This window comes from Lathyrus oleraceus, chromosome 5 (assembly GCF_024323335.1).
Source record: "Lathyrus oleraceus cultivar Zhongwan6 chromosome 5, CAAS_Psat_ZW6_1.0, whole genome shotgun sequence".
In the NCBI taxonomy this organism is placed as follows: domain Eukaryota; kingdom Viridiplantae; phylum Streptophyta; class Magnoliopsida; order Fabales; family Fabaceae; genus Lathyrus; species Lathyrus oleraceus.
The window spans coordinates 620,951,235-620,965,205 of NC_066583.1; the positions used below are offsets into that span (position 1 = coordinate 620,951,235).

General features: G+C 36.1%; 1 protein-coding gene across 1 annotated transcript; it reads left to right on the top strand.

The window, feature by feature from the left end:
• The first annotated feature begins 9,200 nt into the window (after positions 1-9,200).
• LOC127087163 (putative E3 ubiquitin-protein ligase XBAT31) lies at positions 9,201-12,123 on the top strand. The gene is made up of 8 exons (XM_051028027.1): positions 9,201-9,669; positions 9,769-9,828; positions 9,932-10,003; positions 10,097-10,218; positions 10,308-10,448; positions 10,538-10,645; positions 10,733-10,988; positions 11,287-12,123. The coding sequence occupies exons 1-8, from the start codon at positions 9,487-9,489 to the stop codon at positions 11,686-11,688; spliced, it is 1,344 nt and encodes a 447-aa protein (XP_050883984.1). The 5' UTR covers positions 9,201-9,486; the 3' UTR covers positions 11,689-12,123.
• Positions 12,124-13,971: the final 1,848 nt, after the last annotated feature.

Consider the following 13,971-nt stretch of genomic DNA (forward strand, 5'->3'; position numbering starts at 1 on the left):
CTCTCCCAGGCCAGGGATAAGAGCTGTGAGGTCTTACCCTCACTTCCCATTTCATCTGCTTCACCCTAACTCTCAATGTTAGGGTTAAGAGCTCAAAACACCCTTTTCCAGTCGGCTTGTTTGTTGAGGTTGATTTGACCCCTTGACTAAAGCCTAGCCTTGTATGAGCCACTTGTTTGCATATAGTGTGTGTGCTTGCTCTCTTGTGCTTGTGTTTGCTGATGTGCTGATTAGGCTAGCTTGCTCCCTGTGCAAGTTAGGTTAGGATTAGAGACCTCAACATAGGGATCGTATGCATGACAACTTCTAGGCTCGAGTCGTAGTCTCCCTAGTAGCTTGTTATCTCCCTAGTCTCTGGTTAGGATAGAAAGTTCTTTCCCTGTTAAGGGGAACTACGTCGCCCTGATCCTCATACCAGATGAGGTACGTAGGCAGGAGATGAGCAGATCTCTCCGGGCGCCCTTTTTCTTTTTCAACCCTCTTGTTTGCGTGGAGTCTGACGTAAGTCCAGCGATTGGCAGTCGGTTTCCTATGTGCGTTTGTTTGTTTGGAGTCTGACGTAAGTCCAGCGATTGGCAGTCGGTTTCTTGTTTGTGTTTTTTTTGTTTGTCGTGTGTTAGCCGAGCTACAAGTGCTCTGATTCTTTCTCTGGTTAGAGAAGATACGTATGCATAGGGTGCGATACCCTAGCGAGCACGTTTCCCCTGTCCCCGAACTACGTCGACTCTGATGTTTGTGTCTGACAAACTACGTAGGCCCAGGATGCGATATCCTGCCGAGTCCTCTTCTTCCGTCTTTCATCTGTGTTTGATTCCAGCGTGTGTGTAGTTTTTGAGCAGTTTATTTAGCAACCTTATTCTTTTCTTCTGAGCGCGGATCCCGTCGAGTACGACGGATGCGTAGGGGTGCTAATACCTTCCCTTCGCATAACCGACTCCCGATCCCATCAATCTCTGGTCGTGATACCATGTCCTTTCCAGGTTTACTTCGAGCGTTTCCTTTCCCTCCTTTGGGATAAATAACGCACGGTGGCGGCTCTGTGTCTTTTTCCCGCCGGTTTTTCGCGTGATGCGACACCATGAAAACAAGTTTTAGGTTGTAAAGCTAAAACACGTATTAAGATTAAAGAGTCACCAATATTACAACATGCGTAAATTTACATAGAACATCATGACCTATATAGTATATGAGTATAATGACTAAATTTAAGCCCCAACAATAGAAACTTTAGCTAAGCTTACACGTGGTTAGCGTAACATCTGGCCTTTTTAGAGATGTCGACTTTGGAAACGAGATCTGACTTGTCACTTGAGCAGTACTTCCGCCTTTAAACTTCCTTTCTTATCCTCTTGTTGTAGACTAGAGTGAACCCACTTTAATTCTATACTCTTCCAATCTATAAAAACTCCCTTTGCAATTAACTAAAAACTTTTATTTATAGGCAAACTTATGAGCCTCGTGATGGGATCACCGTTTTCTCGCCCAACACGCCTACCCTGCTCTGACACCCTGATCATCCAGCTTTTCTTCTTTAGCAAACAATTATTACATTTCTTCCACACATCTTTATCCATCTTTGCTCGCCCAACGCACCACCATTATAAATATCGTGCTAACCCTTGCTTCACCATGAAGTACCTATACCATGTTTTGCCACCAAGCCCTACACCACTCCCAACACGCATGTGAATGGGCCCTAGCAAGACTTGATCCTTCAGGGTTTTTATTTTTCCTATTTTTTTCATTCTGATTTGTGGTTTTCTAGTTCTTTTTAACTGTTTTTGATAAATGCATACAAGAAAAGTCCAAACATGCATTTCTATACTTTCCATAGATAAATCGGGGGATCTTGTGATCTTTATATAAAATAATCAGATAAGTGCCTCCAAGTAAATTTGGCACACTTATTAGATACTTAGAAGACCTACCTCCCCTCAAAGAAGAAACCATGTGGGAACCATACCTCTACAAATGATATCCTCTCCATAACCTAGTAACTTGAGATAAAAGCCTCTAACGTCACTTACTAAGCAAAGCCAAGTCAACCAAACGGAGATCCCAAACTCCTAAACTGCCACCACTTAGGTTTATAAACATTAGATCAATAAAACTAAGGAATCTTATATTTTCCCTTTACCACTCCCTAGAAGAATATCTTATGATTCTTTACAATCTTCTTCTAAACCTTTACAAGCATCTCAAGAAAAGAGAGATATGCAACCAAAATTGAATTAAGAATCAAAATCAATAGAATGACTCTCCCCTTAGGTTAACATGCCTATGATGCCAAGTATCCAACCTCATAGATAAAAGATTGATGACGGGTTCCCAATTTCACAATAAAGAAGCTAAATCCAAAAAATTAGAGTCTACATTAAGATCAATAAGACAACGTTTAGAAAAATTCACAAGGAGCCTCGATGTTAGTTTAAAATCCTAAGAGATAAATTTGATAAGTCAAAGATTATCCATTGGCGCTTCAGGTAGAATTAGAGTATGTAGCGGTAAATTCATGACCATCAAGCTATGGATAAGCTAGACGTCAATAAAACCAGAGTCGCCACCGCGCTTTTATTGTTTCTAAGGGAAAAGGGAAAAGTACGAACAAAACCCAAAAGGTAAGAAGTTTCCAAATCAAAACTAATAAAATGCCAGAGATTATAGGTAAGGGGGTTGGTTACACAGAGGGAAGGTGTTAGCACCTAAAGTGTCCTAGGTACTCCTAGGGAGCCTTTTCTTGTGTGCATATGTGTTTTTGTACAAATTATGTTTGCAATAAATAGAATGGGAGGATGAGAAAAGAATTCATCAATTATATATTTTTTTGTGTTTGACAAGACCTTCGGACTTGTGCCTACATACCAACATAAAAATGAGGGATCAGAACCTCGTAGTTCGTGGTATCAATTTCAAAATGAGTGCATTGCTTTTAACAAAAATTTTGGTTTGACAAAGGCACAAAAGGACTAAAAAATGGTTTGAATGAGTGTTAGTTCTTTTTGGCTTTTTAAATTTTAAGTCAAGTATAGTTAACTTCATTTACAAGTTTGATTAAGAGAAGAGTTTAAAAATGTAATGGCATAAGGCCAAAGTTTCTAATTTGCAAAATGGTCTATGTTTAGAAACAAACACAAGCAAAGAAGATTTTAAAAGGAGGGAGAGATTTGAAATTAAAGAAATGGGGAGGAGATGAAGAGACTAATCCTAAGCACAAATTTAAAAGTTGAGAGTTGAAAAGATCTGACCAATGGGCTGCAATCCAATAGATAAGAATGTCATATAGAAATCCAAATTTCCCTTGGACTTTAGAATCAAGCAAAATCAATACACAAATAGCAAGATGAAGAGCAAGGCATTAAATAAAGATGGCCACATCCAAGCTTAGCAACTCCATGATCTTCTTCAAAATTTCCCATGTATCAGATGACTTCAAAGATGGCATAAGACACAGGTTTAAAATAACAGCTTCACAATGATCATGTTGAAGATGAACTCAAATGGATCTTCAATATTGTATCAGATGAATGTTCACTTTACAAGCACTGGGTTTCATGAAAGTTGTCATTAGCCAAGTCCTTTGCATATGGAATGTTGCCTAAATTCTAAGTCCAATAGTCTCAGATCAAACCAACAGTCCACACAAGATGTTTTTTAGGGCTTTTGTTCTTATTATGTATATTAAGGCCAAAAGACCAAACATACAAACAAGTATATACAAACACAATGTATCACAAAATATGGCCCAAGTGGGCAAAGTGAAAATATCATTAAAGTAAACAAATTGAATGGTATAAATAATGGCAAATGAATTAAAAGCTTAAAAATTAAAGTGCATAAAAGTAAATGACTTGAAATTAAATATTAGTTGTTAGTTGATTAAAAGTTAATATTGCTTTTGCTTTTGTTTTGTTGAAGTCATTCTCTGGAGAAAACTCAACCCACTTATCACAAGCATGGATCCTTGAACCAAGACATCTTCCAAAGGAAGGAAAAAAGGCCAAGTTTCCACACAATACCATGAAAGAGGGGAGACTTACAATCTCACTAACTAGAATGTTATGCCTTTTGTGTCACAAATTTAGCGTTATGTTAAGCAATCGTAATTGGACTTATGTAGAAGCCACAACTATTTGAGGTCGGGCAATAGAATTTTGGTGTTAATGCATGCTAGAGACATAGTATAGTGAACTATGTTCATGAAACATACCACACACAAAAAGAATATGCAAAATGGGGGACCTAATCTCATCCATACTCATGTTGATTTTGCAATCAACTAGCCTTAGGATATAGAGATATCATAGGTCCATGACATGAATGAATGAAGAAGGGGAATTAGATGAAGACGGAGGGGGAATGGATTCAACACAAATTGGTCAAAGGAGGACTTTTACCAAATTAAGATCATTCATTCATTTTGGGAGATGGAATGTACATTCCATTAATCCCCTAAATCCAATGATCTTAACCTAACAAAGTCAAATCAGCCTTGACCAAGGCCCAATAACACAAGTCAAACACACAAAGTCAATTAAAATTACTCTACACAATTTATTTTGCATTTACACAATTAAAAATAATAAAAAATATGCATTAATTTAAATTATGGTTGATCAATTTCCTAAAACCTCATCAAAACACCAAAGAAATGGCCATGAGATTTATCATAGGTCAAACAAGGTCAAAGGACCTTGGAGAATTTTTTTCATAATTTTTGGAAACTTAAAAGTATTTTTAAACAATTAAAAATATTCACAAAATCAATTAAATCATGATTTTTTTTAATAATGATCCAAAAAATAATTTTAATTTAGAAAATGAAAGAGGAATTTATTTAAATTTTTTTGGTGAAACTCTCATATTTTTTGAATCAATATTAAATTTTATATGAATTAATGAAAATAACACAAATAAAATGAAATTCAAATATTCAGAAAAAATGTGGACCACTTGATCTCCCTCATTAACTAAGGTGGCAGATCGAGTGGATCCAAACGCGCGTTCCACCATGCACTTGAGTCAGCGCGCCACACAAGCGGTATTCAAAACCAACGCTCGTGATTAAAACAAAATGAAATAATCATGTGGCTCTGAACCATTCCAGCTCATCACCGGAGCAAAACGCCGGTCATCTTCTCAGACGACCTTGGCCGGACTGGTTCGCTCATCACCATCACAAAAATGAAAAAGAAGGACATGATTTCAAAGTAAAAATGGCACTGATCACGAATTTGACCTCAATTCATCCTAACTCCAAGTATATTGAGAGATACATGGAGTTGAAATTTGAGGTACATGATCTGAGTTGCTTCGATTTGACCTCAAAGCAACTCAATCTTCTTGCCCACATTGGTAGGACTTCAGACAACCAAGGATCCAAGAGAATTTATGAGAATTGAGAGAAAATCTAAGAGAAGAAAAATCTGGAAAATACCTTCAATGCTGTGCAGAATTCGATTGCTCTTACTTTGATTCTTGCTTGATCTCACTCAAAAAGCTTGTAGAAGTAGATTAGAACGGAACAAAGGCTTTGGATCCCTGGAGTTTTGAATCTCCAAACAGTGAGATTCAAACTCAATTTTCAAAGAAAATGATAAGGTTTCTCCTTTCAAATGTCAGGGTTTGGGGTATTGGAGCAAAGTTGGCGCGCAAGGGTCCTTAATTTTGATGCTAGAGGTCTCTATTTATAGTTGCAACTTGTGATATTTGCACCTTCAAAATCAACTTCCAAATTTGGCAATGGATGATGCATGCTTGCATGGGCGTGTACATGCCCATGAAGCCACTCGATTAGGTCCATAATCAAGTGTGAATGAATCTGAAAGTGAATTGGAATGCAGGGCAAATGTGTACAACTGTTTAAAGTTTGATCTTTTCCAAATGATGATGCCCTGTTCAAGCCATGCACAGACCACTCAAACCTTGTCCAAAATGGATGAAATTGGACTCTTTGGAAAGGTTATACCAAGAGGAATAACTCTTATGTTGAACAATTTTCCATTTGAAGATTTTATTGTGATGAATTTTTAGGTGGAAGTTTGGAAATTTTAACATATCAAATTTTTTTCTAAGTGTCAAGCTATATGTTCATTTATTCCACCTTGGCTAACATTTTATGTGAGCTTCAAATGAGAAAAGTGTATTCATAAAAGTTATAGATATTTCAAAGTCCTTAAAAATGGTCACAAATTTGACCTCATTTGGATTTAATATGAATGAGTTATGCATTTTTGAAGTTGAGGAAAATCACTTGTTTAATGGCATTGATCCAAAATGACCTATAATATATCCTCATATAATATGCTTATAAAAGTTAAATTAGCTCTTCCTCCAAACATAAAAGTTGAAGTAGACACATTGAATTTGATTTTTCAACTTGGAAATATTTCATCTCATAAAAATTGAGCAAGTTATGATCTTGTGAAGTTGACCTCCAAATTAGGGTTTAGACAAAATGACATATAATCTTTCACCATAAAAAAGGACTTTCCAAGCAAAACTAGCTCTAGACCTCGACATGAAAGTTGTTTGGAATACCATTTAGAGTAACTTTTATCTTGGAATCATTTTCATATGATAAAAATTGTAGGATATAGGGTCTAGGGGACCCTAGTTTTGATTAGATGAATTCCTTTGGTCAACCACCATCAACCAACTTGCTAACTTGCAATTCTCTTGACTTTTGGGACTCATGGGAGATCATATATGCATAAGATAATGAAATTTGAAATACCCCTTGAAATATTTGATCAATTGTTGAAGAAACGTGGTGAAGAAGTTACACAAGATACCCAGATGCACTAGAGTTTCCAAGGCAAACCAATTCCAAACTCTTGAAGGATTCTTGATCATAATACCATGTAAAGATCATAGGGACTCATATATAATCCCTAGAGCCATTGTGGATCATTTCATGGTTGAGCTCTTACCAATTAGGGTCTTAAACCTTAGATGTGAGCTTGATAAATCAAAGGTGATCATGTGCCCTACCTACAAAAGAGTTAGACAAATGCAAAGACATATTTTTTTTTGTATTTTAGTTAGTAAAAATAATAAAATAACAAGTATGATACAAACACATAGTGCTTGGTGATCTCTCCCAAAACAAACCCAATGGATGAGGGGTAAAGAGGATGCCAAGGTATGATCCCAATGCTAATGCATATAATGAGATAGCATGAGGGATCTTAGGATTAAAATTGGGGTCTTACAGAGTATGATTTGGATAATGAAGATGAGAAACCACTATATCAGAAGACCTAACCCTGAACCCTGGGAACAACTCCAACTCCACGACCCTAGAATACATCCAACTTAGACCCTCAACCACCATCAAGAAAAGAAAAGGGGAAAGCAGGTCACTTTGTTTCAAACCACTCTTAATGCTGATCTCTTAAGTCGAACACCCATTAACTAACACAACCAAATTACTTGAAAAAACACAAGCACACATCCACACACGTCACTTCAAACCAAAACTAAACCTAACCAACATATAATCTAAAAAATCCAGCTCATAGAGTCGTAAGCCTTTTCATAACCCACCTTGAAAATAAGGAAATCTTTCTTCAATCGCTTCACAAGGTCCACCAACTAATTAACTGCCACAACCCGATAAATAATAAATTTCCCTCTAAGAAACAATTATTGGTTTGAGAAAATAAGTTTATAGCAACTGAACCTTTGGCGACCAACCTATAAAGAAACCCACGAGATAAATAAGTCAAAAGTCCCCTAATTGTGCAAGAGACTCCACTTTCGAAATCAAGGTCACAAAATATGAGAAAAAACTCGGGGGAAGAGATGTTTGACTATGAAAATTAGTAAAAAAGATCCCCATATCCTCTCTCATACGATACCGAAATCTTCTTAGAAAAGAAATTTTGAAACTATCGATACCCAGGCTTATATCCCCATTGCACAGAGAGACAACCAAATCAATACACCCTCCGATCACTATTATAAGCAACACAAACCTTTTTTGATTCATTGAATAAATGATGCATCTGGTCATTATTATATACCAGATACATTAATTATTCAATGAATCTAAAAAAAATTATGTTGCTTATAATAGTGATCAGAGGGTGTACTATTTGAAGAAGGGAAAAGAAAGCATCTAATCATCAATTGAAAAGAAAGACCGAAAAGAGACTGAAAAGTACATAATATGTTTCGTCGTAGTCAATGTAATATGGTTTGTTCAAGTCAATAAAACTGAAATGAAAATTATGTTTCTTAAATTTTTATATTATTTATGCAATATAGTTACTCGAATTCTTATCTAACCAAATTACAAACATTTAAAGTAATACACGCAAATAATTTAACAAAATATTATCAATCAAAGAATGACTCCAAATCACCCATTTCTTAAGAAAGAAAGAAGAAGAAAAGAAGAAAAAAAAAAGAAAAATTGAGAGAAATGCGACATGGTTTCAAATTTTGTGAGAGAGTAACTTATTCATTAATCAATTGACATGATAATTATGAATTTTAGTTCAATACTAAAAGTTACTTTCCCATGTTCCATAATATATGATGTATTTGACAATTTTACACACAATTTATAAATAAAAGTGAATAATATTTTACTATATTATTTAAAAAAAAACAGATGGGTGTTCTAAAGGTCCAATTTTTTTATTTAAAATCACTTATTTAATGTATTTGAAATTAGAATACTTATTTAATGTGTTAGCAAGATCTTTATTTTTATAAGTATTGATGTATTTATCATTAATCTAAATACAAAATAAAGATTAGAATTGAGATATTTAGATAGTATTAATTAAACTATCTAATTAGAAAACATGTGACCACTATTTTTTTCTTCATATATGTCATATGTTGTGTATATATATATATTTTTTTATATGAAAAACAATGGATATTTAATGGAGAATGATATGTCTTATGTATTTCGTAAAACTCACTTTGTCAAATTTTTGTATGATGACTAAATATTAAAAATTAGTAAGCAATCAGATATAGTGATTATTATTCTTTAAAAGATTGAAATTTGTGCTCAATTAAGTAGGATATTCTCCCTCCTATTTCCTTTAAAATTGTTAATATTAAACTTATGGGTAACGAGAACTTTTCCTTCCGAAAATCTTCAAATTGTTGATACTTCTTTTATAAGATCAACATATCAAAGCTTTATAGGTTCATGACTCTAACATTAATTGAAGCTAATATCTGGTTTGTGGGGCTAACTTAGCAAAACTTAACACAGAATCTAAGTAGATACCCTAACCAGTCATTCTCACGGGCACAACCACTATTGAGTATTCACTCACATACTCATCTACCATATCTCTCTCTCTCTCTCTCTCTCTCTCTCTAAAATATAACTAACATTAATATCTTCTCATTCACACAACACACAGTTACAACTTCATTATAAAAAATAAACTCATTCATTTGTTTATCATTCACCAATCAAACCATAGGTGAAGTTCAACCACTTCACCTGTAACAACAATGGGTCAAAACCTTAGTTGCAGAGGAACCAACCATGATCATGGTCTCTTCACTGCCGTGCAACAAGGTAATCTTCAAGCTGTAACATCTCTGTTGCAACAAGACCCGTCACTTTTTCATCAAACAACTCTCTATGATCGGTTTTCGCCTCTTCATATTGCTGCTACCAATGGCCAGATCGAGGTTTGTTGTTGGTCTTTTTTACCTTTCTAACAAAGATAGTGTTTCAGTTTTCACTTTTTGTTATGTTTTTTTTAAAGGTTATTCTGTTTTAACATTCAGATTCTGTCGAGGCTTTTACATGGATCTGTTAACCCAGATGTTTTAAATCGGCAAAAACAGGTAAATTGTTGCTCCGATTTAAGCATTGTGGTTTTTGGCATTTGGGTTTGTAAAAATGTTATCTTTGCTGAGTTTTTGGTTTGTTGTGATGTGAATGGTTTAGACTCCTCTTATGCTGGCTGCAATGCATGGAAGGATTGCTTGTGTGGAGAAGCTCCTTGAAGCTGGTGCTAATGTAATTTGAAAAATTGGTTTTATTGTTAGTTTTGTTTGTTAATCTATAGAAGAATTTGGAAAATTGATTTGTGAAAGTTATGGAAATTTTCAGGTTTTGATGTTTGATACTGTTAATGGAAGAACCTGCTTACACTATGCTGCTTATTATGGCCATTTTTCTTGCCTTCAAGCTATTCTGTCTTCTGCTCAATCAAGTTCTGTGGCTGCTTCTTGGTTTGTCCCTTTTTCCTGGATTGATTATGAAGCTATGCTTTTATGTTTTGTTATTAGTTTTTTTGAATTTTTTTTTGAGTTGGTTGTAGGGGTTTTGTTCGGTTTGTGAATGTTAGAGACGGAAAGGGTGCGACGCCGTTGCATTTGGCGGCTCGACAAAGACGGCCTGAATGTGTACATATTCTATTAGACAGTGGAGCTCTTGTTTGTGCTTCAACTGGTAGATATGGGTATTGATCTGTCAAAGTTCTATGGTTAATGGCTTGAATCTTATGTTTGTTTTCTTCTGCTTTGTGGACTCATCAATTGCTATTTACAGCTATCCGGGGAGTACTCCACTTCATCTAGCTGCTAGAGGGGGATCTCTTGACTGCATTCGCGAATTGTTAGCATGGGGCGCGGATCGTCTTCAACGCGATTCATCTGGGTATGGTTTCGTTTCTCGACACAATTTCTTATTGTAGCAACAAACTTTTTAAAATTTGTCTTCATGATGTTTGGTGTGTTTATGCAGGCAGATACCATATATGGTTGCTATGAAACACAGACACGGATCATGCGCGTCGTTGCTAAATCCTACGTCTGCGGAGCCTCTTGTTTGGCCATCTCCACTGAAGTTCATCAGTGAACTTAATGCAGACGCCAAAGCCTTGTTAGAACAAGCCTTGATGGACGCGAACAAAGAAAGGGAGAAAAACATATTGAAAGGTGGCGGTTACTCTCTTCCGTCTCCATCACATTCTGCGTGTCTAGATGACAATATATCCGAGGTAATTTGATAATCTCCGCTCGTCCCCGTGAACACATACACACAAATTTTGTGTTTTACTATTGAATTAATCATAATGCTGAAGAGAGTAATCAGGGTTGGTCTGTTGGTGAAGACTTGAGTCTTGAGAGTATGTTTCTCTCAGGGTCTCAGGTTTGAATCTCGTTAGGTGCTAACAATTGTGTTGAGTCAGGTCCATATAGAGCTCAGCTTTGATATGGACTGAAATTTTTGTGATGTTATCTGAATTTTGAGCCAAAAAAAGTGGAATACTCATTGTGGAATATGATATTATGCAGGTTAGTGAGTCAGAGTTATGTTGCATATGCTTTGAGCAGGTATGCACAATTGAAGTTCAAAACTGTGGTCACCAAATGTGTGCACAATGCACATTAGCCCTATGTTGCTACAACAAACCAAACCCGACAACCGCGTCCATTACTCCGCCCGTTTGTCCATTTTGTCGTAGCAACATTTCTCGACTCATGGTTATCACCAAAATAGAAACTCACGACGAAACCGACCAAGACAACATTGATACCAATTCTTCAAAGACAAACAAGTTGAGGAAACTCCGAAACTTGAACGACGGCGGTAGTAGCAGCTTCAAAGGACTATCTAGCGTAAGCTTCGGAAAATTAGGCGTCCGGAGCTCGGGAAGGGTGGCAGATGATTCCATTATGGTTAAGGAGGGTAATTAAGTGCTTGCTTGACCAGCAAGGTACAAAGAAAGTGAAAAGATGAAGGAATAATAAGTTATTTTGGGTAATAAGCAAAGTGAATTAAGGTGAAGAAGTTAAAGATAAGTACCAAATGTTGTTGGAGAAAAAGAGAAGATGTCATTATCATGTTGATGTAGCAAGTGTTATTATTAATTTCATTAATTAATATTAAGATTGATATTAATATTGCTTGAGCATGAAGAAGCATCACAATGATTGATGATTTTGGGTTTTGTTCATAGTAATTGATTTTTATACATAAATAAGTAAAGTGAGTATATGATTTCTCTCGAAAAGTGTAAGTTTGTGTTATGGGAAAATTATTTGCTTGATACATTGCATTTTGTTTATATTTCTTTGTACTATACCATTTGAGAAATAAAATACAAAAGAGAAAGACAAGGTTTGCTGTTATTTGTCATGTGATCATGTTTCTGTTGTCTGTTGAATTATTTGTACATTTGGGGGTGGACCTGTGTAAGCAGGTTGGTCTGTTACTTTTAATCCATACACATAGAAGAGTCTTTTTAGTTTAAGAAATTTGTATCAAAAATAAGTATTGTTTTACATTTTCAATGTAATGTTAACTAATTTTTATTAATTTTATCTTTAATTAATATTGTCTATATTATTTTCAAATTATCAAATAATACCGTGTATTTATGACAATGTACAAATAACTAATAGAAAAAGGTAATAATTTAGGATTATACATTCTTTAATTTTTTTATAAAGTAGTTTAGTAACTGAACTTTTAAAAGTGAATAAGTGAAATGTCGTGGGTTCGAACTTGCACCACTGTATATGACGTATCAATTAAGTTGATTTAATGTGTTTAATGTGACACATTCGTTCGATACTTTTCTTAATATATCAATAGCAACTTTAAAAATTTCTTTCATTCAATACGTTTTTTTAATATATCTGTAACAAATTTAAAAGAATTTTATTTTAAGATGGATAGAATTTAAACATAATTAAGATGTGTAGTGTTATATTTGTAAAAGATTTAGCAAAGGCATGAGGACTTTGACCCTCAGAGGAGGTGAGAGCCATATGTCGCCCCTTGATGGGAACCATCTCGTCCTAAGCGTCTCCCACTCGTCTCGTTATGGAAAACATGAGGAAAGTTGTTTTCTTGGGTAGAGAGAAGTCAAATTCAATAATTGATCCACATCATCCTATGAAGTAGGGATTTAACAGTCTGTCATTAACTAGTGAGTGACTATCATTCCTAAGGAAACCCTAGGTCCAATGGCCTCTATAAACATTCCTCGCCTAGCACAAGAGAGAAAATAACACATTTTACCCAAGCCTAGCGCTTATACACAGAGTCACTCACCTCACGTGAGTTGACACTCTCATACCATCCTAAGCGCCGTAAACACCACCATACAGGGTATATCGCTGCCGCGGACAAGCCCTAATCGTTATAAACCTACTTAGGTCTTTGAGTATCCCCTGTCCTTATAGGGATACTACACACACCTGCACATTTTGACAAGTACAATGACGTCCACCGTGGGGCTCCGATAAAACTAACATGGGTCACACATCTTTCATCATCATCCTTTTCATCTTCATTTGAGGATGGCTTATAAAGCTCCACATCCTAGGGTCAACACCATAACAAGAGGTTTCCCCGGTGGGGGAAGTTCCAACTCATCCTAGAATAAATACACTAGACAGGTGCTGACCACGAACATCATTCCCCCAGTCTGTCATTAACTAGTGAGTGACTATCATTCCTAAGGAAACCCTAGGTCCAATGGCCTCTATAAACATTCCTCGCCTAGCACAAGAGAGAAAATAACACATTTTACCCAAGCCTAGCGCTTATACACAGAGTCACTCACCTCACGTGAGTTGACACTCTCATACCATCCTAAGCGCCGTAAACACCACCATACAGGGTATATCGCTGCCGCGGACAAGCCCTAATCGTTATAAACCTACTTAGGTCTTTGAGTATCCCCTGTCCTTATAGGGATACTACACACACCTGCACATTTTGACAAGTACAATGACGTCCACCGTGGGGCTCCGATAAAACTAACATGGGTCACACATATTTCATCATCATCCTTTTCATCTTCATTTGAGGATGGCTTATAAAGCTCCACATCCCAGGATCAACACCATAACAAGAGGTTTCCCCGGTGGGGGAAGTTCCAACTCATCCTAGAATAAATACACTAGACAGGTGCTGACCACGAACATCATTCCCCCAGGGTTCCCCAAAAGGGAACAAGGAGAATCAGG